Genomic DNA, 27,744 nt, shown 5'->3' on the forward strand with positions numbered 1-27,744 from the left:
TTTCGTATTTGGTCTCAAACTGGGCATTATGCATCTATTAAACCAAGATGGTTATATTACAAGTCAAAAAATTTGAGCCAAACTAGTAAGCTTCCTTTAGTCGGAACAAAAACCCATATTGTCCCCATATTGAATTTGGATGTGGGCTTCAATACATCTGGTTTTTATATTTTCAACCTTATTCCTTTTCTTCATTTCATATAGCTGCAATTTGTGGTCTAAATTTTATTCTCCTCACATCTTCATAGACCCATTGTCCCATACTAACCACATTGTGGCTGTGTCATGGCTGCAGGTGGAAAGATAAACCTTTTGTTTATCTGTTGTGTTTGATCACTGAGGGCTGAGGCTATATAAGGGTTAAATAATACAGCAATAAATTAATATTTTTAACAACTTTTTTTTTTTTTTTCTTTACCTTTCAACATTTCATAGAAAAGAGCTGGAGAGTAAGGAGGAGGCCACAGCGGTTCTCATCCATACAGTGCAAACTCAACGAGAGGTGGAAAGCCAAAAATTTGAAGAAGATAAAAATCTCTTTCAACAAAAACTTGCAAACAAGGAGATGGTTCTGCAGGTGAAGCATTTAACTATAGTAAAATAAAATATTGTATGCTTTCAGTGTGGATTAGGTAGTGAAAGTTTAGAATATATTTTGTTGCTGTTTGTTTTCTGCCAAGGGAAATTTACCCTTTACATTCTTCCTGGTTACTACTGGTATAAAGAATAAAAGTGAGGGATAAAAGACTTTTGGTTTTAAATGTCAGAGTATAAATGAATTTCATTTTGGAGATTTCTTCCCATTGTTTTTACAAAACAGAAGGTCAAGGAAAATCTGTAATCAGCTTGGTTGCCCTATCCTTTCACAGTGCTGTTCAGTTTGCTTTGACAGCAGGGATGTGCTGGATGCCTCTCTTCCCATCATAGGACCCCTTCCTAAAAAAAATAAAAATAAAAAAAAAAAAAGGGGGGGGGGGGTCTAATGAATCCGGGGCCTTTTGGTGCTGACCACTGAATTTTCTTTTTATGGTAGCTGGCAGCATTTACAAATCATGTTACCTTTTATAGCTATGCAATTCATTATATAGATGAGTTGTCATGTTTGTAATTTTCCTTTAAATTTATATGTCTTTTGCTATCTTTGTAGGAGTCATATGTTTCCTTGGAAGAACAAAAAAAGCTTCATACTAAGATTTCTGCAGCTTTGTTACAAGAGCAAACTTACACTAGTAATCTCAGGAAAGAACTTGAAATAGAGCAGTCCCGTTGTAAAGCTCTTCTTGCTCAGGAACACAAGAAACTGGTGGAGGCAGGGACAGAGTTGGAGAAAGAAAAACAGAATTCATTAAGTTTATCTAGTGCCTTGACCCTTGAACGAAATGTTGTGGAGCAATTAAGACAACAACAAAGTCAAGAGCTTTGCAGGCAAGAGGAGGAGAGGCAACAAGAACGTAAAGTGGTGCTAACATTAAAAAATCAGATGGAAGAGGAAAGATGTCGTGCCCGAGATCTTGCTTTCATGATAGAAAAAACCCAGAAACAATCTGTTGATGCAAAACATCAACTAGAATCAGAAGTTCAAGCATGTCGTCAAGAATTGCAAACAGAGCGGGAGGCATCAGTTAAGCTGCGCGCCCTTTTAGAGGCCTTACAAAGTCAGAAACAGCAATTAGACAATGTATTGGAACAGCAGAGAGAGCGAGAAATTCGTTTACAGAATGAACGCGATCAGTACCAAGCTCAGTTACTGATCCTTCAGGAGAAGGAAAGAGCTTGGGCAAAAGAACGTGAAAAGGAAGTAGCCAGATCAAAGCAGACAGAAGTAAACAGAGTTCGAGAAGAAGAACAGGAACGACGGATAATGGTAAGAAATGAAAACTCCCAATGTAGTCTTACACACTTTTTTGTTCTTATCTGAAATATGTAGTTATTTTCATTTTGCTTTCTTGGTAAATGCCTATGTTTTGGTCTTTAGCGATTGCATGCTGTCAGACCCAGAAAAAAGCAAACAGAATCCTAACAGTTAACAAGCTGCTCTGTTTATTGCCAAACACTGTAGTATTTTGATTTCTAGTAAGTAAGCCCTCTTGTTGGTTTGGCTAGCGAGTGGATTCTTGGCTATGCTGTTAAATTGTCACCAGTGACTCATTTGCTAATGTGACATGGATTTTTCTAGTTTCAAGTGTTAGTGTACAGGCAAAAATATTAAACATTTTTTCAATAAATGCCATTGATCCAATCTTGGTGTCCTTTAGGTATTTCTAACAGATCTTTGCAGTAACCCAAAATCCAATCTCCTGCCCTTTGCTTCTGTGCTGATGTTTTCTGTAATAGACTGCTCCTCTCATGTGCAGGGTCATGTATCCTTATTCCCTATGGTTCTATGCAGGCAGCTCGTCATAGATAAACCTTCTGGGTTCTACCTTTATTTTTGTTTAGATAGCAGAGTGACTATGGCTTTGCCACTTTGTAAGGTAATGTCTTACTTTGCAAATGCATTTGATTCACACAGTGGGAGTTCATATATTTTTTAGTATTAAAGGAATATAATTAAGTTAAATAAGCTAGACCTATCATAAATAAAGCTGTATGTACATACCATCCACAATGCTTTTAATTTTGTTTATCTAGGATTTGCAGTTACAACATGAGCGAGATATTCGTCGTATCCAAGAGTTGCAGCACATGCTGGCAGATCTGGAAGAACAAGAACGTGCTTTGGCTTCTAGAAAGAACCATGTCTGGACAAACACAGCCAGCCCTGCTAAGAATGTGGGTTCACTGACTAGTCAAATGCAGAGAGTCTGGCAGCAGCTACTTTACACTGTACTACAAGTAAAAAAATGGACGCAGAGCAGGAATGACAGGTATTGTTGTTGTTTGTTTCTTTTTTTTTTTTTTTTTTTTTTTTGTGTGTGTGAAGTAGGCTAATGCTGCAAGCAAGAATTGCTCACACTTTATTTTCAGTTCACACCAGGGCTACCCCAGTGAGGAAGAAGTGACCTCTTTGTTGGACTCTTTGGCAGAGATTAAGTTGGAGTTGCAGCGAGGGAATCTTCAGGTTGGTGCTTTGTTGTTGGATACCCCCCTCCTAACTTCCTGGTCTTTGTGTTTTGTAGGGTTTCTCCAGCCTATAGTGCCTACAACAGTATTTAGTTGCTTCTTAATCTAGATTTGCAAATTTGTTCTTTTTCTTTCAAGACGCCTGCTTCATCACCATCTATGGTGGTTGATGTTCTGAAACGTGAGAATGAAGAGCTTGCAACTACAGTGTCCCAACTGACGAAAGAGAAACTGGAGCTCAGAAGTCAACTTGCTAAACTCAACAGAAGCTTGCAAGAGCCATCATATAAGGAAAATACAGAGCGGGTATGCGGTGACCACATTGTTCTACAGATTTTAAACCTTGTTACAAGTTGATTTGACACAGGGCATTGTCTTTAACACATTGGTATAAAGAAATTAAGGCAATCTAGCATAGCTAAAATTTTGTTAGTGCTTATTACTCTGCTTTGGGCATAGTCAGTGGTCTCCGCTCCCTGTTATACTATTTTAAAATCAAAAAGTGCTTTCATGTCTATAAACTTAGTAAAAATTTATGCACAATTGTGTAATTTTAGAGCTCTGTAAAGTCTTGCTGGTGTGGGAAAAAAAAAAATAGTTGTTAATGCTATGCTCAGTTGGTGTAAAGGATCAGATTGGCTGATATTTTTTAATTCGATTATGTGACCACATGCCTTGGTACCTTTTTTATTAGCCGTGTGTGTTTATGAAAGTATTACATTGTTTACTCATATTTGCCAATAAAGTATACATTTTTCTTAAGGTAAGTTTTTTTATAAATTTTTTTTTTTTTTTTTTTAACCGTCATTAACTTTTTTTCTTTTTATGCAGTTGAATTCTGCTTCTATAGAGTCTGTGTTGGAGGCTGAACGAGCAGTCTGGAACCGTGAAAAACGACTTTTGCAGATTGCTTTAAAACATGCAGAGTCTGAACTGGGCAAGGCAACCCTGGAGAACAGGCCCCTGCCTGATGTTCCAAACTCCAAGGTATACATTTCTGCTTTCCACCCTTTTGGCTGGGTACACACGTGCAATGGTTCCCGTCTGATAATCGGCTCAGGGGCAATATCGGACGAGAATCTTGCGTGTGTACATAGCTCGTCGTCCATTGTCCGAACGACCGTCCAAGCGGATCCACAGACGATGGGCGACGAACAGTCGTAATAGAAGTGAAGGGGGAGAGAGCGCAGCGGGGTGCAGCTCCGTCGTTCTCCACTCCCCTCTCCATAGAGTAGAACAGTGATGTATGTACAGCACTTGTTCATGCATCGTGCAGTTGTTAGTTGTTGGAAAGCATCATGAAAGATCCTTTTCAACAACATTTATTGCACGTGTGTACATAGTCCTATTGAAACATCTTTGATAATTTCTTACCATTCACAGAGGACTGGACACCGCACAATAAAATTCCTTAATGCAGATTGGGATGTAGCTTTCAATACAGGTGCTAGTAGATTTATTTTAATAGAACTTGCCATTGGAACAAAAATAACTTTTTCAGACAGTTTTGAAGCTAGTTGTCTGATTGTTATGCTGATCCCCAACATTTATTGTTCAGTGAGGCACAGTCTCATGCAGATAGACAACTAGTGAAATAAGAAGATCAACATGTGTAACTTTTTTCCTGGATAGTCTTCTTTAAATCCGTGTCTGTATATGTAATTTTAAGTGCCTTTTTAACTTTCCCCAGATACAGCGTCTTTACAGGAAATATCTGAGAGCAGAGAGCTTCCGCAAAGCCCTAGTGTACCAGAAGAAGTACCTCTTGCTCCTTCTGGGAGGCTTTCAAGCTTGTGAAAAAGCAACATTGTCCTTAATTGCACGGATGGGTGTGTATCCATCACCTGGAGACTTCCAGTATCCTGCCAAAAGCCCGTCAGGCCTGACCAAATTTCGATCAGCTGTACGGGCAGTAATTGCCATTTCCAGGTACAGATTTTTGTGCATTGATCCATGTGTATTTTTGTTGGGTTTTCTAAAACTCTGTCTTTGTTGTAAAAAATTGCATCAAAACAGTCATTGTACTTTGTAATAAATGTTGACACATATCATGATGCATTTAGATATGTCTGAGCACATCTCTCACTATTTCAATGGGAAACATGTCAAGAAGAATTAAAAAGGTGTAAATACATCCTAAAAACTTGGTGCTTTGTGTGGCATTATTGCAATGCATTGCTATTTCTGAACAGCTTTTGAGATTTTGAAATTCTCTTTTCCCGGTGCACTTGCTTTGTAGTGCAAACCATAAATGTTCAGCATGCTCTGGCTCACTGCAGCAACCTATGGTAATGTGAACCTACCCCAACTACAATTCCTATTTTACCTTATTTTTTTTACTAAGCAGGGAGATTTGTCGGTAAAGAGCATTACTTTATTATAATATTTAATTACACCGTAATAAAGTATTTACAAGCTTGCATTCACCTTGTGCACATAATTCCTTATTACACTTTTTTTTTTTTTTAGTCTCAACCAACATTAATAGTGTAAATCTCTAAAACCCATGAATTGTTTGTTGATGTTTGTGTCTTATTTTGCATGATCGTTTAATTGAGCACTTCAATTTACATTGTTTGTTTTTTTTTTTTTCCCAGGTTAAAGTTCCTGGTAAGGAAATGGAATAAAACTAGCCGTAAAGGTGCCATTGTAGAGCCAGCAGGTCAACAAGGTAAATATTGCAAGAGCAATACCATTGACTTTGACTAGGTTATTTTTACTGGCTCTTGACAGTGATATAACTGTACTTTTGATGTTTGCTTTATTAAATAAGCTTGTTCTAAATTACTAGCTGCTACATTCTGTTTTTGCAAACATTCTGTAGACTGGTTGTTGGTTGTTTAACTTATACTTATATTTGCTTTCAGTGCATGGAAACAGAACAGATGTTTTACAACACCTGAATAGTAGTTTACTAAACTCCCCTCCAACCCGAGATGTGGCATATGGTCTCAACCAAAGTTCTTCTCTTATCGGTACTCCATCTCCAAAACCATTGGCTTGGAATTCACGACGGTTAGTAAAAAAAACTTTAACTCGGTTTATAGTAATGTCACAATTAGATAATTTAATGTTTTGGTTTTTTTTTTCCCCCTCCCCTTAAAATAGAATTGGACAGTCACCTGTACTAACTCCCGAAAGATCTCCATATACCTCCCAAGATCCTGAACATTCAATCACAGAATACATCCATCACCTAGAAATGGTCCAGAGGAGACTAGGAGGACTTCAGAATGGTAAGATATAAACTGTATTTTCACATAATTTTGTAGGACATACAAATTGACACATCTCATATATGAACCTCTACATATCTTTAAGTACATTTTTCAATTAAAATATTTGTATATTGTATTCTAAATTGTATTTAACAACTGTTAAACTGTATGTTAGCACTACTGGCTGAAACAGCAACCTAGATAAGCATAAAAAGTATCATTCCGAAGGGATTTTTTAACAAGCATAACTAAACTCAAAAAAAAAAAAAAAAAAAACACACTTACCTTTAATCCCGCAGATCGATCAGGAGGCTTTTTTTTCTGCAGTGAAGTGTTGCACTTTTCACCTTAAATAAAAGGGTTGTCTACCATTTAATGTAAAGTAAAAATTTTGAATTTAGCTACGCTTTAAACTGTTACTGCAAATCATAGAGTTTGTGTTTTAATAAATCTTATTATTAACATGTCATTTTGTATTAAATCTCTGTACATACTAGTACAAGGGCTGTATATCCTTTACCATCCATTGCAACAACCTCTTTTAGTGAAAGTGCCAGTTTTGTATTTAGTGGTCTGTGAGCAAGTGAAAATGCAACTGATTAGTAATGCATGTAAACTATTTAATGTACAGCGCTGCCTAATATGTTGGCGCTATATAAATCCTGTTTAATAGTAATAAAAATAATAATTAGTGTTTTGAGCTATTGAGAAAAGTCTGTCACCATTTGACAAGACAGAATCTAAATTGATCAATCTCAAACTGTTACTGGTTTGCTTTAGATTTACTTTAACTAAAGATGTGTAGCCTCCTTAAGTTTATTGTTGAAAAAGAGGTCCCTTCAAATATATCTTATATCTTCAGCAGTGGCAGTCTCTAATATTTTTTTAAATTTTTAATGTCTGGTAGCATTGTGTTTAAAAACAAAATCTATGACATAGCGGTTTTTAATGTCAAGGAATGTTAGAAAAAAAATCAGTCCTATCATTGCAAAAATGCAATGTCGATCAAAAAAAAGAAAGATGCATGCCAAACCTTATGTCACTGTATTTTTATTGCTGCACCTAGTACTAGACAGACCATATTGGCTCCTGACTGTAATATGTATTTTTCAATAAGAGCTTATTTATAGATAGATTTATAGACAGAATTTATTAAACTTGTCTAATTGCTGAAATTTTTTTTTTTTTTTTTCACAGGCTCCTCACCAGAACGGTCTTACGTTAAATATGCACGGAAATAACCACATGGGTAGCGGTTCAGTTCATTTTTGTATATATATTTTTTTTCTACTATGCAATAAATCTATTTATATACATTTTAGCACTTGTATAAATTTGTATTTTTAATGCATTGTATAAATTTTGTTATAAAAGTCACCTTCACAAGACTTAAAACAAATTGGCACAAAAATTTGGGGGATAACTGGTTGGTCGCTTCTTTATGTGTTTGTTTTTTTTGTTTGTTTTTTTAATATTTGTAAAGAAAAATAAACCTGTTCTAATTCTTATTTCTGTGTTGTTTTTATTTAGGAATTGTGTAAACTATTTGGTTTCTAGATAACTTGCAAAAAAGCAGATTATACCAAATTAATTTGTCCTTAACCATAATATTGGTATCACCTGCAGTATGATCACAACAATGCCAAACTGGAGGAGTTTTGTTTTGGTTTTGTCATTGTGATTTGTTAATCTGTATGCTTGATCATATATTTTGGGTTAATAAGTCATTATTGTTGCGGGGGGGGGGGGAGACTAGTAAATCATTTGAATGGAAATGTGTTTGCCTATTGATAGAGCTTTGCTCTGGAAAAAATGTGTCTTTTTCATTTTCATTTTTCTTGTTCATTTTCTGAATAGAATGCTTGCCTTTTATTGTGCAATTTCAGTTTTGAAATGAGTAAAGCTATGGTTCCTATGGCCCTTTTAGGCTTTATACAAGGGGTCTTCAGTTTACATAAGAGCAGTGTGTTCAGCAAGCTCCTACAAAGCATAGTTCCTAAATGCTGTGCTGACTGTCAGTTTACTAGTAGCTAGAAGGCTTTAACAGACACTTAAGCTTTAGGAAGTGTGTCTCATGTGCAGCTTCTGGATGAATACAAGTTGTCCTCCAATATTTTCTGGTATCATGCTGCATTCAGATTGCCAAGAAATTGTCACTACACTGCTCACACCTTAGAACCATGAAGATCCACCTACACGCTTTACAATAGGGATTGTGTTCTTTTAGTATAGGCCTAGTTTTGTCCTCTCCTAAGAAGTGCTTTTCGTTATGATCATAAGTTTATTTTAGGTCTTATTACTCCAAAGACCTTTTTAGGTTTGTCCAGAAGGTGTTTTGCATTCTGTTAGTGTGCTTTTTTGCATTGGCATTATAAAGGTTTTTTTCCTGCTGCTCAACTGTTCAGCCTATGCCATACTAGTACTGCCTAATGCATCTTAAAACAGCAGCGCAACTGGTTTGCAGAGAAGCCTGTATTTCAGCTGAAGTGGCTTGTATTTTTTATTTGAATCTCAACCAGTTTTCCTGGCAGTTGTGGCTGAAAACTTGGTTGGTCTACCTGACTGTCTGCTTGATAACAGCATCCATATAGTTTCACCTTATCGATATCCACAATGGATATTTTTTTTTTTTTTTTTTTTTTTTGGAATGGCTGCTACTTTAGTGATGAGTGATTCAGTTGTTAACAATTAAAAAAAAAAAAAAAAAAAAGAGTACACATAATTTGATAATATATTGCTTCACTCAAAAGAAGCCCACTAAAAAAAAAAAGTTTTCTACAAGTCATATTTTTCATATTTTTTAAACAATAGCCAATATTTCACAAATTTTTCCAGGGTATGAAAAATACAAAAACTTGATTTATTTAGATTAACTACCTTTTCTTGGCTCCTTGATTGTCCTTTTGCTTTCCCATGGCTCAATAACCAGCAAAATCCATTTTGCTTTAAATTCCTATTTACAGATCTGATCTCTCCATTTTTATACTTAACTAGAATGTTGGGACTGATAAACACACAATGTAAACTTTTGATTAGGCACATTTTGGTGATTCAGTTGTTAACAATTAAAAAAAAAAAAAAAAAAAGAGTACACATAATTTGATAATATATTGCTTCACTCAAAAGAAGCCCACTAAAAAAAAAGTTTTCTACAAGTCATATTTTTCATATTTTTTAAACAATAGCCAATATTTCACAAATTTTTCCAGGGTATGAAAAATACAAAAACTGTAACTGTATTACCAGTTTATATTGCCAGCAGCTTTGTTCTTTCCTACTTTCTTTACCAAACCTGGATGTCCAGAAAAAGTTTGGGTGAAAAAACAAAACATTTAACTATGATGGGTATGTTTACAAACAAGAAAAAAGAATTTTGATGCTGTAACTGCTTGTTGTCTTCATTTCTTAGTTTAAAACTAAAGGGTGACAAAGCTGCGAAGCAATTTTCTGTGACCCAAACAATCACCTTTTTAAAAAAAAGCGGCAATGCGAGGGATATGTGTTTATATACTAAATAGGAAAGTTAAATTTTTTTAAATAAAAATATATATTTCAAAATAGTTTATATAGCAATTGTTAATTGTTTTGAGGAAGGTGGGGCTTCCTTTTGAATTCATAACTAAATATTTAGAAAAATGTGTGTATAGTTAGGACACAGCGGACTCGTTTAAAACTAAACTTCAGCTTTAGGCTGGGTACACACCTCCAATGGTTTTCGCCTGATAATCCTCTTGGGCCGATATCGGACTAGAATTTGGCATGTGTACAGCGCCCATCGTCCCATCAACAGTCTTGGCAGATCCATGGACGACAAACGATTCTAATGCAAGGGAAGGACAGCAGGGTCCCACTCCGTCGTTCTCCCCCTCCCATCTCCATAGAGCAGAATGGTGCTGTATGTACAGCACTCGTTCATGCATCGTGCAGTCCTTAGTCGTTGGAAAGGATCATGAAAGATCCTTTCCAACAACAATAATTGCATGTGTGTATGTAGCTTTACAGCTGTTGTTCAGACTCCTCTATTGTACTGAGCTTGCATACGCTATAAAATGCCCACAGTGTGCATTAGAAGCTACAGCAAGTAGGAGCCTGTCCCATTTGCTAACTGGAGGACATCCAGCATCATTTAGCTTTCCTCCCACTCTTGATTTGCCCCTAACCTACCTCTTTCATTCATTGGTTTCAACTCTTTCACCTATAGAGGCTCAGTGTTGCATGCAAGCATTACCATAGGCAGCCTGCTTAAGAATACCAACTTCTTAAGACTTATATCCACCTATACATGCATTTTGATATTCATACATGTTATCCCAAAGCCAATTGGCTGCTTAACATTTAAGCTGGAAGTTCTGAGGCAGGAAGCTTCCATTTTTCCAGAAATGTACAGGACCCTGTCAGCCGTTCCCACCATTTACAATCTGCCTGCATTGCACTGCCTAGTAATGGTATTACTGGATCCAGAATAATTTATGTAATGAAAACAGGTACAATTTGCCATGTTAATGAAAGTGGAAATGGAGGAACCTGGGAGACAAAATATAAACAAATTAAACTTAATCTTTAGGCTTTATACTTTGGATGCTTCATGCAATGTTCTGATATATATAGAGAAATATTGGTGGTGTCCACAGAAGCTATCGTAACTTTTCTTTTATGTGACCTTTAATGAGGCTACAAAAACCTTTTTTCCTATTGAAACCTATATAAATTATTTGCACTCTTTGTCTTTTTAACAAATTCTTCTTTCTATTATACTAAACAAGTATTGCTTCTAAGTTAAAAAGGAAGGAACCTGTATGTTGCCAGACTAGGAAATCCAGGACAAATTTCTTGGTATTTCTGTTGTAGCATACAGATGTGATCTACCTAGCAAATAAGGGAGCAAGTGTGAAGCATGCAAGAGTTTTAATGTGAAAATACAAAAGGCACTATTTTCTAATTCTACTGGTACTCAGTAAAATCTCTTCCGCAAATGTTCAGCCAAGACTGGCAAACTGGCTTAAAGATCATTAAAGAGGGACATTGCTTTAACTTTCTATGGTGCAACCAAACCTTTAGCTCTGTATAGAATAATTTCAGTTTGTGTAATAAATGCTCTTAAAGTACGTAAACTTTTTTTTCTTCCCAGCTGAAAAAGGAAAACTTTAACATGAGGAACTTGGCAAAACTGGGCAAATGATTCTTATTTTCTTTGTGTTGTATTTTAAGAAGCCGGGACATGACAGCTATTAGCTAACATGCCAATTTGAGAACATGTTATAAAGAGCTGGCATCTTAGTACATGGTGACAAAGCTGGGACAGGCAGTAAGGATGACACATCAGAACAAATATAGGGAGGGTTGAGTAATCGCCACTCACAGCAAAGAGATTCCAGGTACTGGGGGACAGATTATGGACAAGTTTAAATATCGGATAAGGAAACCATTTAGTTAGTTTTCCCAATTGTAAGTTTATAGTGAAATGTTAGCAGTTGCACTAAAGTGCTTTCCTCTACCAGTAATGTTTCAAGCTTGGATGTCCACACCAAAATGTAAGTGTTCGTATTTGTCACTTAAGGATTTATCCAAACTATGTGCAGTGCACTATGCCTCAAACAGTGTGCAATACACAAGAACATCAGACACTGCATAAAAAGAATGTCTGTTTTTGCTATATGTGATGCAGTATAATGTAGGGGAAAGTGTATTCTTATAGTGTGAACAACGTTTTGTCAGTTTGAGAGCAGGGTCTATGAATTGTGGATTCCTAGTTCTCTACTCATTGTTTAAGGTGATCAAGGCACAAAGTGTATTATGGCCCTGATGTGGTTAAGTCTACTGCCTGACAATTCCCCTTGATCCAACAACTAGGTTTGTAAGGGATACAGGACAAATGCAAGCATCTCTACTCTCCTAAAATGCAGTTTTTGATGCCAGAATTACATATTCAGGGCAAAGCAATAATTATTTAGTGTTGGTAGAGGAAGGGAATATTTTACTTTTATCTGAGCAGTAGTAGTAGGAGCAGAGATTATTGTCTACCTACTATGCATTTCTCATGTTTTGTAAAATTTGGGTTTTCAAGAAATACTCTGCCTACACCAAAATGCCTGTTTAACATGTTGAATGATTTTTAAAGCTTGCTTAAACATTAGAAACCTTAGTTCTTGGATAAGGTTACTGCATTTGTTTTCTTTTAACTTGTTTTTTCTTTATTTTCATCTGGCAGTTCTGCCATTAACACATTTTTCAGTCCCAGGACGCTAAAGCTTACTCAGCGTTCTGTGTCAAGACAACAGACCCATAAAAAGAACACAGAACCCCATCCTTTTCCTAAATTCCATATTATAGAGGAGCTTGTTTCTGTTAGTCAAAAAAGTAATAGCAGTCAGCACTGAGGGTTACCAGCTCAAAGGACTTGATGAACAAGTAGGTTTTTTGAACTCATCAAACAGATCTAAAAAAAATGCTGTATATTTAACAAAAAGGGATCCAAATGAGAGACATATTAAAAATGGGGTTTTGGTGCTTGTCCCCCCCCCCCCCCCCCAAATGTGCAAGTAGTGTGCATAACACGTTTTCAATCGGTTGTCTTTTTTTAACTTGCTGTTAACACACCAATCGATGTCAATGAGACTTGTCAATGACAAATTATGCTGTGAAGTACATTGGCAATAGAGCTGCCTCTATTGTTGTTGTAGTAAGACATGCTTTTAAGATTTATAGGGCTGAATTAATACTTCCCTTCTTAAACCATCTATTCCCACAATGCCCCCGTCCTTATCATTGCCAATGGGTGAACCTTACTATCAAATAAGGCTCATGTGAGACATGCAGTGTTAAATTGAGCGGTTGACGAACCGCTCCTTGAGAAGCACAGCAAACTGCTAGTATGTGGCTGAAGAGGCAAACCGCACTGCAGGCAGCTACAGTGTAGATCAGGGGTCGGCAAAGTTTTATGGCCACTAGGCCCTAAAGGCTCTGCCCACCACCAGAGAACACACCCTGAAGAGAAATGCCTCCCCTCCATATGCATTGCGGAGGAGAGGAATTTACCATCAGGGAGCTTTCCCTATTTACCGCGGCTGCGGAAGTATCAACGCCGGCTGCGGTAAATAGGGAAGCAACTGCAAGGGGTGGGTCCAGAGCTCCGGTTCCGGTATTTGCTAACACCTCCTAGCCGATCCCCCGGCAACCCGTGGCTCCATATCTGGCCTAAAAGCCGGAGTTTGCCGACCCCTGGTGTATATCTATAGACCACAAACACTGGGTCTAAAATGTTACTTTTGTGAACTGCAACACTATCTGCTGCAACTGCACCCGTTCATTTAAATAGGAGAGGTTGAGATTACAGTTGCGCCAATGGCAGACTGCTGTGGGTCTGAAATGGCCCTAACAAGATCAATCATAATAACTTCACATGATCCACCATGATGGTGGTTAAATGAAAATGATTGCCCCGTCTGTGTTAGTACACCTAGAACCAATAACTTAGAGTAAGGCTATTTACAGTTACTTTTTTTGTTGCCTGAGACAAACATTTATATTCAGCATCTGATATCACTTAATCTGTTCTGCCAGGTCTCTAAATGGGTTACAAATAATGACATCTACTATCACATTGTGCCCTGTGGAATGGGCACAATGTTATGCCTCTTGCACGTCCCCCCCCCTTTGCAATTGTCCTTTTTAGTGAAAGTTGCAAGTGTGTACTTAGCTGAAGACAAAGCGAAGCCTTTCTCTGATACCTTGGAAGCTTTCATTTTACTGTGTAATGTGTTAGTGGAGGTTGGGTGTGTGTCAGCTTTAATGTGGTACCCTAGGCCATGGCCAACTCCAGCAATATGAATAAAAGTACATGAACCTCATAAATATGTACACAAAGTAATTAGTGTCAGACATATTTGTGCCCCCAACCCCCAGTATAATTTATGTCCTTTATACATTTCTCAATTTCACATGAACCTTTTGCTTTTTTTTCCCATGCATGACTTCAAATATTGGGACCTGCAGTTCTCAACTGTGACACAAGATGGCAGAGTTTCTCTAATCTCTGTGAATGGTTCCTGTTATCATTTCCCCCGTGGAAAGTGATAATGGCATTCTATGAGAATGTTATGTATAGAGATGTAAACTATAACATTATGTAAATATTACTGAGATAGTAAACATAGAACAAATTCAAAAACATTCCTTACTATACATACTTATACATACATACATATCTTACTATATAGAACAGCCCTTCTTAATCTCCACCCCTGAGGAACCCTAAATCATTTTCAGATGTGGGGGATCCTCTGGTATAATCAATAGCTACACTCAAGTGCTGTTTTGCATTGGTTGCCAGTTGGAAGAACACCCTTCTCTCCATCAGCATTTAGAATGCTACCTTTAGGCGATGTTCAGACTGACCATGAGGTTGCAATGCTGTTATCACTTCCTCATCATGTCAGCGATCCCAGGGCAGGTCCGAAACTGTTAGACCGCTAAAAGTGTCCTCTGTTTCATGCAGCGGTGTGGTGTAGGCTCCAGAACTATACAGGCATCACCAGATAGGGGTTCAATTAACTACAGCTCAAGGAGCTCCTGGCAACTTTTGCAGGAACCTTAGGGTTCCATGGTACCCAGGTTGAGCATGGCTGATCTATAGTATTAGCTCTGACTTTTGTATGATCAGAGGTGTCAATAGGGGGGCCTAAGCTTCACCTGCTTGTCCCTAGTTGTGCCTGCCTTGAACCACTTTACACTTTTTGGCACCTAATTTGCACCGCTTTGCCATAAGCATGGTTGGTCTAGTGCCAGTTTCTATTACCTTATTCTTGTGATCTAGACCTATAACAGACATCATGCTCTAATCTCTATTAAATGAAGGTTTGTTCAGTTGTAATAAGCTTTTATTGGTTATCAATAATGAAGGTTTTTGTCACAAAGTCCCATATGGTGAGAATGTCTCCATTGACAAATCACATACACGGTTTAGGAATAGGGAAGATGACAGCTTTCATGTGACAGGGCAGCTCCGTTATAGAGAACACACAAGTCTGCTCTGCGCGCCGTACACTGGCATGGGCTGCCCATTCATACAGAGCATCGTGTAATGCCCAGCACGTGTAAAGGTGCGGCTACTGCCGTCCAATGAAAATTCGGCGACTTATGTTGTAACCAATGAGCCGACGAGGGCGTGGCTAACTAGCCGGGTTGTAAACGTGCACGCGCTTAGAAGGCGTGTCTAAACTGTGCTTCTCAATGAGTGCTGGAGATTATGCTGTGCACTGTTACCAGGCAGATTCCCAGCTACCATAACATTCACACCTCCCTCCCTTCGCCGCGCGCTCCCGGGCCGCTCCCAAGCGCGTCCCCGCGCCAGGCCGGTCCTGTGGACTTGAGAGCGGAGGAAGAAGCGGGGAGAGGCCTGAGTAGCGCAGCCTGAGGAGTGTGACCGGCCGCAGACTGACCGACACACTGTGATAAGTGTCTCGGAGCGGAGAGGCCCTGGCTGACAGGCTGAGGCGGCTTCTGTGTGGAGGGTATGCGGGCTGCCAGCTGCTGCTAAGTCTTATGACAGAAGCGTCAGGATGGCGGAGAGAGGGGGATGTGCCATTCTGGAGACATTGCCGGTGGAGATCAGGGAGAGCCTGGCAGAGCTGGAGCTCGAGTTATCAGAAGGTAAGAACACCTTCCTATACCTGTACCAACCATTGGTGCCACTGCAATACCCAGCATGCCATGGCAACCACTGACAGCTGGGCATGCTGGGATTTGTAGCTCTACCCAGTCAAGTCTGCTTGCTGCTGATCCAATAAAACCCAGCGCCTGGCATGATACATTGCTATGTGTATTACACACCTGAGAATGCTTCTTCATATAAAAATATCCCTTAGCTTCCAGAATAATGGAGATGATAATACAGAGGATGGTGGCACATCTCTGCTATCGGGATGATGGCTGACCGCTTGCAGTGGGCACTGTGATTGGACTGGGTAGACCTTTCCCATGCCCGCTTCTTAGGAACAGACAGGGATGCCCATTGGGTTTACATGCAGTGGAGGGAGGTTGGTGGTGGCTGCAGGTCTGATGCCCTCTGTGGTGTGTGGGCACCCAAGCATTGGCACAGGTGGAAGCTGGTATCCTCCAGAGGAAGATTAATATCACAGGCCAAAAAATGTGTAAAATTAGCTTATTCTAAACCATCCCAGCTAATAGAGATCTTCATAGCGGCCCTAATCGCCTAATAGAAGAATTGTCTGCAACCAATATGATTCCAATTTGCATCACTGAATATTGAGCTTTAATCTTAATGGTTATTGAGAGAACGCAGACAGTGTCACGTTCTTCTTCCTTTATTAAGTACCAGCCCATAGGAACCTGGGATCCCATACAGATCCCCTGACAGCTGTCACATCTACACCCATACATCCCGGGGTCTTTACATGCTGGCACATTGACGCAGCATGTGAATGTCATGACTGTATATATGGAGTGATTATGAATGGAGTTTTTTCTGAATGTGATAACAAATGCAGTGATTGTCAGTGAACTGATCCAAAATGTGAATGGAATTTATGTAGTGATTTTGTATGCAAATTTATTGATTATCTATGTAAATATATAATTGAAATGGAGCTTGGTTCTCTCCTACCTGAGTGTCTAAATTGAGCCACCTCTAGTATAATAAGTAGTGAAATAGAACATTGTGAATATAGCAGAAAGAAAGATGTTTGAGGCTCAGAATTTAGTGCAAAATATTAATTAGGTATTTGTACATTGTTGATGCATACATAATTATTTAGTACAACTGTTTCATGTGTATCCTAGCCCTTGTTAACAGTCACAAGGTTGGGATACTCATCCTAGACATTAATGTTCTAGCACCATACAGTAAATCATGGGTACAAAAAATGGGACCTATTTAGGTCACATACGTCCTGACGCGTTACGCCAGATTATGGCTTCTTTAGGTGTTTGTTGTTGAAAAGACTGTATGGTCTCTAAGTAATTTAAAGAAGATAGAACAACACATAAATCACTTAGAGACCATACAGTTTTTTCAACAACAAATCCCTGAAGAAGCCATAATCTGGCGAAACGCGTTGAGTCGTATGTGACCTAAATAGCTCCTATTTTTTGTATGAGTATCCGAACCTTGTGACTGTTAACAAGAGCTGGGATACACACAAAACAATTGTACTAAATAATAATGTGTAGATCAACAATGTACAAATACATAATTATTATTTTGCACTAAATTCTAAACCTCAAACCTCGTTCTTTCTGCTATATTTGCTATTTTCTAGTTCACTGTATGTGAATATAGTTATTGCGAAAATTTCATGTTTGTGAATGCAGTGATTGTGAATCAGGTGTGTGTGTGAATGTAGTGATAGTGAACACGGATCAATCCACTCTGAATGTGAATGTAGTCATTCTGTACATTAATATAGTGATTGTGAATGGAGAGATCCTGAATGTGAATGAGGACACATATTTAATGATTGTTAATTTAGTGATTATGAATGTTGTGATCTGTACATGATTGTAGTGAGTAGACATGTTGCTGAAAAATGTGGATTGCTGTGCAAACCTTCACCTCTTCTAGCCATGCCAAATACCTGAGAAGTCACGTCTACTGGTGGAGAAGATGTGATATGCTCGTCACATAGATCCAGTGTTTCAGTGATTCTCTCAGAATTCTCATTCATATTTCAGGGGATTTTTATTCAATGGTGGCACGCGCTCATTGAATGTTTTATTTAACTGAACTGAAATTGTAACTTGGCAGCACGTCTCCCAGTCTGTCTGTTTAGATCTTTACCATGTGCGCTCTCAAATGGTCTAGTTTATAACATCATTCGGTTCCATTACCGTTCAACACAAAACGCAGAATGTGTGTCACAATCCTATAGATGGATTTCCATTCATTTTCCCCTGATTGCAGGCAGTCCTAGTGTAGGGATTGGAATAAAATAGATTCTACTGGAAATAGTACTGTGAGGTGTTTGAGGGTTTGGCAGCTATTAGCTGATTACATTGATGTCTCTTGGGTATCATTCTACTTTATCTAATTATCTCTTGTACAAAATCTTGATGTTTAAAGTGGGTCCCAAAACATATATTTTTTTAATGCTAGGGAAATACATATTAAGAAATATGTAAAAGCTAACACTCACTGGTATTTAGGACCTCTCTAAGAGATTCTAGTACCCCCTAATGACAGAACCATTGTTTGATTGTATCTCAAGCCATCTTTGTTCAGGTATTATCCAGGGTTAGCATCTAATCTTGGGATGAGATGATGACTTTAAGATAAAACAATCATGTAAATCCTGATACCTGCACACTGTTTGGTCCAATCCTGATGCATGTCAGCTCCCTGGTGCAGCCGCTCACCTTGTAACTTATAACAAAGTTTCAATGTTGTAGTCTGAAGTCCAGGGGCAAAGGTTACACTGGGTGCAACAGGCTGAGGACATCATCTTATCTTAGGTAAGGTCACAAAGTGCTCAAAGTCTTTGTTTTAGTAACAAAAAGTGGAGCTTCCAGGGTATTTTTTCTGTTTGGCACCTACTGGGCAACATGGTGGCTCAGTGGTTAGCACACGTGATAATGTGAATGTAGTCATTCTGTACATTAATATAGTGATTGTGAATAGAGAGATCCTATTTTAGGTAAGGTCACAAAGTGCTTAAAGTCTTCAAGTAGAGTTTCCAGGGTATTTTATTTGTTTTGAACCTATTGGGCAGCACGGTGGCTCAGTGGTTAGCACTCTGTCCTTTGCAGGGCTAGGTCCTAGGTTTAAATCTCGGCCAGGACACTATCTGCATGGAGTTTGCAGGTTCTCCCCGTGTCTGCATGGGATTGCTCCGGGTAGTCTGATTTCCTCCCACGTTCCAAAAACGTGCAGTTAGGTTAATTGGCTACACCCCAAAAAATTGACCTTAGACTATATAAAACACATATGACTATGGCAGGGACATTAGATTGTAAGCTACTAGAAACAGCTAGTGACATGACTTATGTCCATGACTTTGTACAGCGCTGCGTAATATGATGGTGCTACATAAATACGGTGTAGTAATATTAATATTTACACATGCATGGTAAAATGAATGTGTTAATGCAATGTGCAATCATGTGCCATACCATAACACACTGTGCATGCATCGTTGTGCTGCAATGCCATTCATTTTGATTAGTACCCGAATGCACCAATCCAACACACTGCAGTACAAAGTGAGTTGAACTGTTGGGGAAAGAAAACAGCCTGCCCTATTCTTTAGGAATGGCCTAGACCTTAACACACAAAACCATGTGCATTAGGCCTTTTAACAAAACATTTTTTAGTTTAATTCCAATTAAATCTTGGGAGCATAAATAGATTGTCATTTCATCTTTTTCCCAATGTATCTCAGGTTTACCATGCCAGCTACAATCCCAGTGAAAGGAGAAAAAAAGCATCTAAAATATCTCTCAAACATATAAAAAAACAAAAAAGGATAATGTTTCTATTACTTGCCTGTTGAGTTATATTTTTAAGTGAGAGACCTGTGTGTACACCTGTACCCCAGCAGCTTTCGCTGGTGTCCAGTATAGAAGCTACATTTTTTATTATTCTGCAGACAGTAGATTTCATTATTTGTGAGTTAAATGATAAATGACTGTCCATCCATGCCGGACGTGAGATCATAAACATATATAGCTGCTGCTCTGTTCTTCATGCAGAAGACAGGACGATGAACGAGGAATGTCGCTGTAAACAAACGACCGTCCCAGCAGATCTGATTAGGCGACGATTGTTCGCTATCTATTGTGTGTACGGTCGTGCAGTGATTGTGGATTGTGTAAGTGATACACTTTCTCCTGTACACGTCACTTCCTGCATCGTTCAAACAATTGTATCTAGTGTGTGTACATTATTGGTGGATTATATTTGAACGATCGAATCTTGCACTATACTATTGTTAAAAATAATCGTTGATCGGTCGCTAATCGTTCGTTTTCTAATGACAATTATTGCACGTGTGTACCTATCCTTAGGTGCACACCTGAAACTATTGTGGCCCAAGCTTGGTCTTTGTAGACCACACGCCAGCAAAGTTGAACTGTAGAAAATATTTCTATCACATTTTCAGCTTTGACTTTAAGGACCCCCAGCCTTGTAGCTTGTATTACACAAGATTTTATTGTGATACACAGGACTGATCGGAAATGTTAATGATTCTTTTTACCAAGAAACATTCTGGTACCAAATAAACATATTGATGAAATGCTGCAGGTCAGGGCTGTACACATGGCATAAAAATATGTAATTGTTATCATTCCTAATCTGAAAAAGCCATTGGAGGTGTTTGTAATTATGCATGCACAAATTATATAAATGTAATGAGAAATAATCTTTTACTGATCTGACCACAATATGTATAACTCGGGTTAGCATACCTAATCCTCATTTCTCTGCCCTCCATGCCAAATCATATCCATAATGTAAGTATAGGTAATTAACACCTGTGCAAGGATCCTGCCTTACTTATGCAAAGTGCTGCTATAATGGATGGGTCTTTGGTGTTTTGTTAGGTTTAGGTTTGAATAAAATAGGGGGAAGTGCTGAAACCCTAATCATGGCATTTTATGATTCCCCTATATTTTTTGCCCAGGGGTCACAAGAGGAACTCTATCACAGAAGCAAGTTTACCCTCATCGGTTGCCTAAATTACAAAGATTTTCCTGCACCAAAAAAATTAAAGGCCAACTCTCCCCCTCTGTCAAATGGATGACAATATGGAAGTGCCAAACCCTTCCCTACTCTATCCAAAGTAAAAAAAAAAAAACCCTAATAAGAAGATTGGAACAGCTATGCATTGCTGTCCACCTTCTGAAAGTGCAATCTGCCTGGCTGCATTTGGCATCAGTAGTTAGTAAACCCAGAGCATGCACACATATAATGGTGAGTGAAAAGTTGATGCTGGTTCTGGATCAGTGATGGATAACACTAAAAGAGAGGAATATTATGACCTAAATGCAGCTAACATTTTTAGAAATGGGGGTCAGCACTGGTAGCCCCCATTCTTCTTTCATGGTGGCTTTACTCTAAGCTGGTCATAAATAGGATTTTCTGTCAGTCAAGCTGTACTTTGGTGTTTGTCTTGTGTCTGACTACTGCTTTAGGCTTTCAGTCATGGCTGTGTTATTTATAGGAAACATCTGTACAGTAGGGGAGAGCACAAGGGTGGCATAATGAGTCTGCTGCTTCTCCTTTATTGACCAATCACTATATGGGAGAATGCTGCTTGGTTTTATTGAAATATGTTCTTGTAAAATACACGGTACATTCCATATCTAAGCACCTTTCAAAATACCCGTGAGTTTTTTTCTTTTCCATCAGCCCTGATGTGGTAATCTTTGTAGCTGTGATAAACCTACCAACCTAGCACATGTTGCATGTGATAATGCATACTAAATATTTAAGTTTTCAGGCTTGTTGTTAAAGAATATTGAAAGTAAAATAGGACCTAAAATGGAATTCTTCCTCAATGTTGACCAGTAAAAACAGAATAAGCAATACAATGTGATTGGTGGTTATTAGAAATTTTGGCTGTTTTTTTCTAATTTCTTGTTGATGTTCTTCCTCTTCCTGTTTCTACATGATTTACTGGACAGATATTTACATTTGAGATATCACAGTCTGCAGAAATGTGACAACTATATTTTTATGATGAATGTTACAGATCCTGAATTTGATAGTAGGGTGACTTTAAGGCAATCTATTTACAAACAAGAGTGGCAATTCTGACAACAGCAGATTATGAAACACTGAAATGATAAGGATTCTCATGTTGCATTCAGACTCATTTTAGCAAACCTATTACATTGTCCCTAATCGTGTTTAGATTTTGAGAAGCCAAATATCTAAGCGAGTGATCAGATATGCAGGCTCAATCCAACAGCCCTCTGGCTCTTTGTCTTGGCCAGCAGTTTTATCCTAGCACTGTATTGTATGAAACACTCCACTCAATCATTTGTGCATAACTTAGATTGTAGCTAAATGTAATTCTTTGTCATGAATTTAAACATATTTGCAGCACTTCCTGGATTTAATTTAGCTGGTCAGTTATCACTTTTCTTCAATGGTTGGAGTTACCCTTTCTTTTATTTTTCTTTGTTACATTCATTATTTATAAAGAAACACGCCATACTTTTGTGAAATGTCACTAATACAAAAAGGTTTTGCTAGTGCAAATAGTTTCAAAATAACTATAAGAAAAAGTGTCCCCAACATTTACATTATTATTATCATCATTATTTCATTATTTATTTAATATTATCCGCTTTGTTTACAGTGTATAAAAGCCAGTACTTTTTAGTTTTGTACAGGATAGCAAAGGGTTAAACCCATTGCCAGGAGTTGCTGTCTGTAAAACTTTGGGGAAATTTCCCTTTACTGTCTTAGTGAGGCAACAAGACGTCTTCCAGTGTTAACTGAATTGTGAGCTTATCCCTAGAACATGTTCCCCTTTACTTCCGGGTACAAGCAGGGGGACCAATCTGGGGTCTCGGACACCAGATACATTTTGGACGGGTTTCCCACCAGTCTAAACCTATGTGGATAGGCCAGGTACTAAACTATGCTTTGCCTAATTACTACATTGATCCATCTATTAAACACTGTAATAACTGTGCTGATTAATCATGCAATCACTCCTTGTTTCAAGACCTTTTTCTTCTGCATTTGTATGTTTTAATTTCCTTTGCTATAAAAGAGAATCTGTCAAGAGAATTATTTCCCTTTCTACAGTTGACAAAACAGATATCTTTGCTGTCAGTGTCCAGTAAAATGTTACAATGTGATAATACATTCCTTCTGAGATTATAGAGGGAATCAAACAGGGTCCATGCACACAGCAGGGTTGGGAGTTGATAAGCTCCTTCTAGAAATGGTTGTAGCCATAGGTAATATGTCAAAGGTGCTGTGTTTTCTAGTACTGCATACTGAGCATTGTATGGATAGCACATATAAAAGCTGGCAGGATCAGCAGGTAAAGTCGTGTGAGGAAAGTCCATCCCATGGAGAGGTTTGCTTCATTTGATCTTGAATTAAACAATGTTTACAGATTGAGATGATATACTTTCAAACATTCTCAATTATCAACAATAAAAATACCAGTAGGTATAATGGTATACCATGATAAACGTAAATATACATTTGACCTCAGAAGGTGGTTTTGCTCCCTTTAGCAGAGATGGGCAGTTTTGCAAAATCCCAAGCCATCAGTCTTACATGGTATTGTCAAGTATACATCAAATATTTGACCACTCATCCTTTCAAAACTCCTTTGCTTGCAAGATGTTTGTGGGTTTCTTTGTATTCTTCCAATATTTCTACAACATTTCAGTTCATGTCAGCTTTGACTAGGACAGTGTATAACCCTGCATTTATTTTTGGGGCCATTTCTTGATGAATGTGCTGCAGATTATTATTATTGTACGTGTTAAAACATCCATTTCTGCTTTAAGTTTATTATTTGAACAGATGGCTAACATTGTCATCACGCACACTTTGATATGATTCAAAATTCATAATTGACTTGATGACTGCAAGCTGCCCAGGACCTGAAACGGCAAAGAAACCCCAAACCATATTTCTTACATTTATTGCACCATTAATCACAGTGCGTGTGTGAGGGTCTTCTCCTGAAATGTCGCCGTACAAGGCTAGCGTTACTGTGGCCAAACAGCTCTTTGATTCATCAGTCCACAGCACATTGATTGAGGGGGCTCAGCCTTTGCCCATACAAAAATTTTTTTTTCAGGGCTTTAAATGATCCTTGATCTTGATGTATTGAAATTTGCATGGAGATGGAAAAAAATTGGAGTACATTCAACGTGAACCTTCTTCTTTTCCCTCGGGACAGTTCTAAAATATTTGATTTTCTCTCTTTACTTCTAGATGATATTGGAGACTAGTTCACCAATAAAGGTATGAGTCTGCACATTTGGGCACAAAGAGAATTAATAAAAACCCAGACAAGGGGACTAACCATCAAATAGGTTTAATGTCTCATCATAGAAATTCTTAGAGGGAGTAATGTGTATACATTACCATTGCTACCTTCCTTACTTCCAAAACCATTGTTGCATAAATTCTTAGTTGTATGATTTAGGGTGCATGGTATAGAATGTCCCTTGTAAATGTGTAGAAATCTTTTCAACTTTACTAATCAGTCATTTGAAAACTGACCTGCTTTGGTATATATGTCCGCTTTTATCAAGCTGTATTTAAGCTCCCACGCTCCTCCACAGACACATGCACCAACATGTAGAGCTGTGCATCATGGCTAATTTGTGTGTGAACATTGTAATCCTCAAATCCACCTCTCAGGAAACTGTTCTCATGTAATTGTTTGTATTGTCAAGTAAACATCATGTCATCCCATCAAGAGATTTGTTATGTCGAAAACAGTGGTTTGAAGCCAATGCTTCAAGGCCGCTGCACGCTGTTTCAGCCAGAACATTTATTGTTTTGCAAAGAAAAGGGTTACACCCACTGGCATTTTTATATTGTATGTTTCGCTTAATCTTAGGGGTGGTGGAGCAATGGTTGAAGATCAGGGCTTAGTTTTCACTTTGGATAAGAAGTCAACATTTGCATCAACATCTATTTGCATCAACAGGGCTGTTTACACAGATTAGACCAGCGGTCCCAAACTGGTGGTCCATGTCTCTGGCCGGTGAAGCCCCCAGGGGAATCGGGGGAAGGACGCCGCTGGGGGAGTTGCACCAGCCTGAGCCACAGACCATGTCCCCCATACGGACGGCAGGCAGGCACAGAGAAGTGGGTTGGTTGTGTCTCTCGACACAACCCACCCACTCTCACATCGCGGGCTTAGACCTGGGATGAGAGAGTGAGCAGGGTTCTGGCATCATGACGTTACTAAAGGGAAAGTTTCTACCCCTTTGAGTGACACTCGGCTCCCTGCACATGCGCGGTCCGTAGCCGGTAGATTTAGTGGTCCGAAAAGGTTGGCGACCACTGGATTAGACTGCCCATACTTTCATGTCATAGTCCGCTCTTCTTTTGGCATTGTCCAGGTTTTTTCTGTAGTGGCCCAATTTCCTTTTCTCCTATTTCCATTATAGAAGAAATTATAGGTGGGTGGCAACCCCTGTATTGTGACTCAACTCTTAAGTATCCAGCCAAAAACAGCCGGGAGGTTACTAATAAGTACCAGGTGGTACGCCCGGCTAAAATAGGCTGGGGAGAACACTGCTTTTATGTAGCTGCCAAGGTAGCCAGAAAGGGTAATACTATAGATTAGGGTAACTCCAGTAGGACTATGATCCACACATTATTACAGTAGTATTTCTCTAACAAACAGCAAGGATACCAAAATCTGGCATTTTTGTGTGTGTTTGGTATAACGCCTGTAGATAAACTCAAATTAGTGTGTAAACAGTGAAATTACTAGATGGTGAGATTGCATGGAAAATTTAACATCAGCCAAAATGCCTGCAATCAAGAATGTGCAACGTTTCTTGCTGTTATTTTCTCTGATTCAGAACACATTTAAACACAGTCTTCAAGCTGTATAGACACAAATATTTGTAAAAAATTTTCAGTGCAATTTTCTTTTGGCTGTAATACTTTCCCATTACTGGGACAATGCATTGTGTCTGTTACTTTGAGCAGGTCTAGTATTCCAGCTCTGTACTAAAAACAAGCTTCCTCGTGTCAGTAGAGGTGAAACCATAAAGGAAGGTAATATATCAAGTAAAGCTGAAATAGTTTGTGTGTGGCGTTCTGATGTCTAGGAGGCAATTTTTTTTCCTTGCTTTTATATTACCTGTAAGCTGTAGAGGGCTCAGGCCTGTTCCAGCTTTTTCTGATCCTTGGGGTATAGAGCAAAGTATGACTTTATTAACACATGGCAATGTTATTTTGTAAAAATGATTTTAGATTTCAGGCAAAAGGTTAAAAACAATAAAAGTTTTTTCTGATTTTGATCTGTTTTGATTACCAAAAAATAAAAATGTTAACTGTACATGTGCAACCCTTATTTAATGTACATCACTATGCAATATATTGGGCTGATTAGGGTTAGCTAGGATTAAGGAAGACTTTAAATAAAAATACTTTATAATAAAGAAACGTAATTGTTAATTTTTTAAGTTTTATGATCTGTGCTTTTTCATTAATATGGTCTACAGATACTGAAATGGTAATCAAAGCTTTGTATTCAGAATGTATTTCACAAGGACCCTTGCAGGCTATGTGCAAGTGTATTTTACTGACTTGACTGGCTTTGTCAGCACATACTCGCATTCACTAGTTGGGCTGCATATACGTGTGCAATAATTGTCATTGGAAAGGATCTTTCACGATCCTTTCCAATGACAAAAGACTAAAAGATGCATGAAGATCCAGAAAACAGTTTATTCTGTTTCCACTGTGATTGACATGCACTGTAATAAATCTGGATGCCTAAAGGTGTTGTCATGGGATGAAGACAATCGGCTCTATGATTTGGTACTGACTTACTTCATAGTATTTCAGAGAACTGTCAGAGCAAAGAAGCAGACATTTATAGAAAGTATCTGACACCTGCAGTCCAATCTTAGTGTTACAGTTCATGGATTTTTTGGTAGTGGGGTTGCTTAGGCTGCTGTAGTTATCCCTATTAATAATAATAAAATATTCACTTCCTTAGCATTAATAATATTGTTACACAGTATTTATATAGCGCCAACATATTATGCAGCACGGTACGAAGTCCATAGTCATGTCACTCTCTGTCCCCCAAAGGAGTTTACAATCTTAATGTCCCTACCATAGTCATATGTCTTTAATATAGTCCATGTTTGGGAGGAAGCAAATTAACCTAACTGCATGTTTTTAGAATGTGGGAGGTAACTGGAGTACCCAGAGGAAACCCACACAAACACAGGGATAACATACAAACTCCATGTAGATGGCTGACATGCATATGTTGATAAGGAAGAATGTTTATTATTCCACTCCCTTGTATTAGATGGGTGGATTTGGAATTTGTAGGCGCTACCCTGTCAAATTATCTGTAGGGAGTATCAGAGCCATAGAAATCATCTGAGGGTATACTTTTATTTCTGTAAACTCTATTCAGATGCATGACTTGAAATGGTTAAGAATATAGCAAGGAATGCATGGGTAACTGGTCCTGGCCCTTCCACATGAGGGAATGTGCTGGATAGTGCTCTCTGCCCGACTCATTGTTATTACAGGAAGTAAAGGAGGAAAAGGACCCAGATGTTAAAGTGTTCATTGTGAGAGCAGCCACAGTGACCTCGCTCTGCACTATTGATTCCTTTTTGTATGTGTCAGATCCCTCTTATGTCTCACTTCCAGCCTGAGGCCACAGTATCTTACGCTAGTGTGCTCAGCTGGGCTGACCGAATGAACATTCTGGTATCTCTAGATTATTTACACGTGGATGTTTTAAAGTCAAGATTGGTG

The 27,744-nt window shown here is 38.4% G+C and overlaps 2 protein-coding genes across 2 annotated transcripts in view; both read left to right on the forward strand.

Moving 5' to 3' along the window:
• The window catches only part of PCNT (pericentrin), a gene marked incomplete in the record, with an annotated part of 53,249 nt that extends 45,460 nt beyond the window's left edge, over window positions 1-7,789 (forward strand). Inside the window, 11 exon segments of the mRNA XM_072418469.1 lie at window positions 436-577; window positions 1,148-1,864; window positions 2,632-2,867; window positions 2,968-3,061; window positions 3,202-3,369; window positions 3,895-4,050; window positions 4,754-4,992; window positions 5,661-5,734; window positions 5,931-6,078; window positions 6,172-6,299; window positions 7,479-7,789. Coding sequence (XP_072274570.1) covers window positions 436-577; window positions 1,148-1,864; window positions 2,632-2,867; window positions 2,968-3,061; window positions 3,202-3,369; window positions 3,895-4,050; window positions 4,754-4,992; window positions 5,661-5,734; window positions 5,931-6,078; window positions 6,172-6,299; window positions 7,479-7,522 — 2,146 coding nt within the window.
• A 7,804-nt stretch (window positions 7,790-15,593) lies between these two features.
• The window catches only part of DIP2A (disco interacting protein 2 homolog A), a gene marked incomplete in the record, with an annotated part of 63,786 nt that continues 51,635 nt past the window's right edge, over window positions 15,594-27,744 (forward strand). The window contains 1 exon segment of the mRNA XM_072418471.1: window positions 15,594-15,929. Coding sequence (XP_072274572.1) covers window positions 15,839-15,929 — 91 coding nt within the window.

The sequence above is a fragment of the Pyxicephalus adspersus genome, chromosome 7, assembly GCF_032062135.1.
Source record: "Pyxicephalus adspersus chromosome 7, UCB_Pads_2.0, whole genome shotgun sequence".
NCBI classification, from domain to species: Eukaryota; Metazoa; Chordata; class Amphibia; order Anura; family Pyxicephalidae; genus Pyxicephalus; species Pyxicephalus adspersus.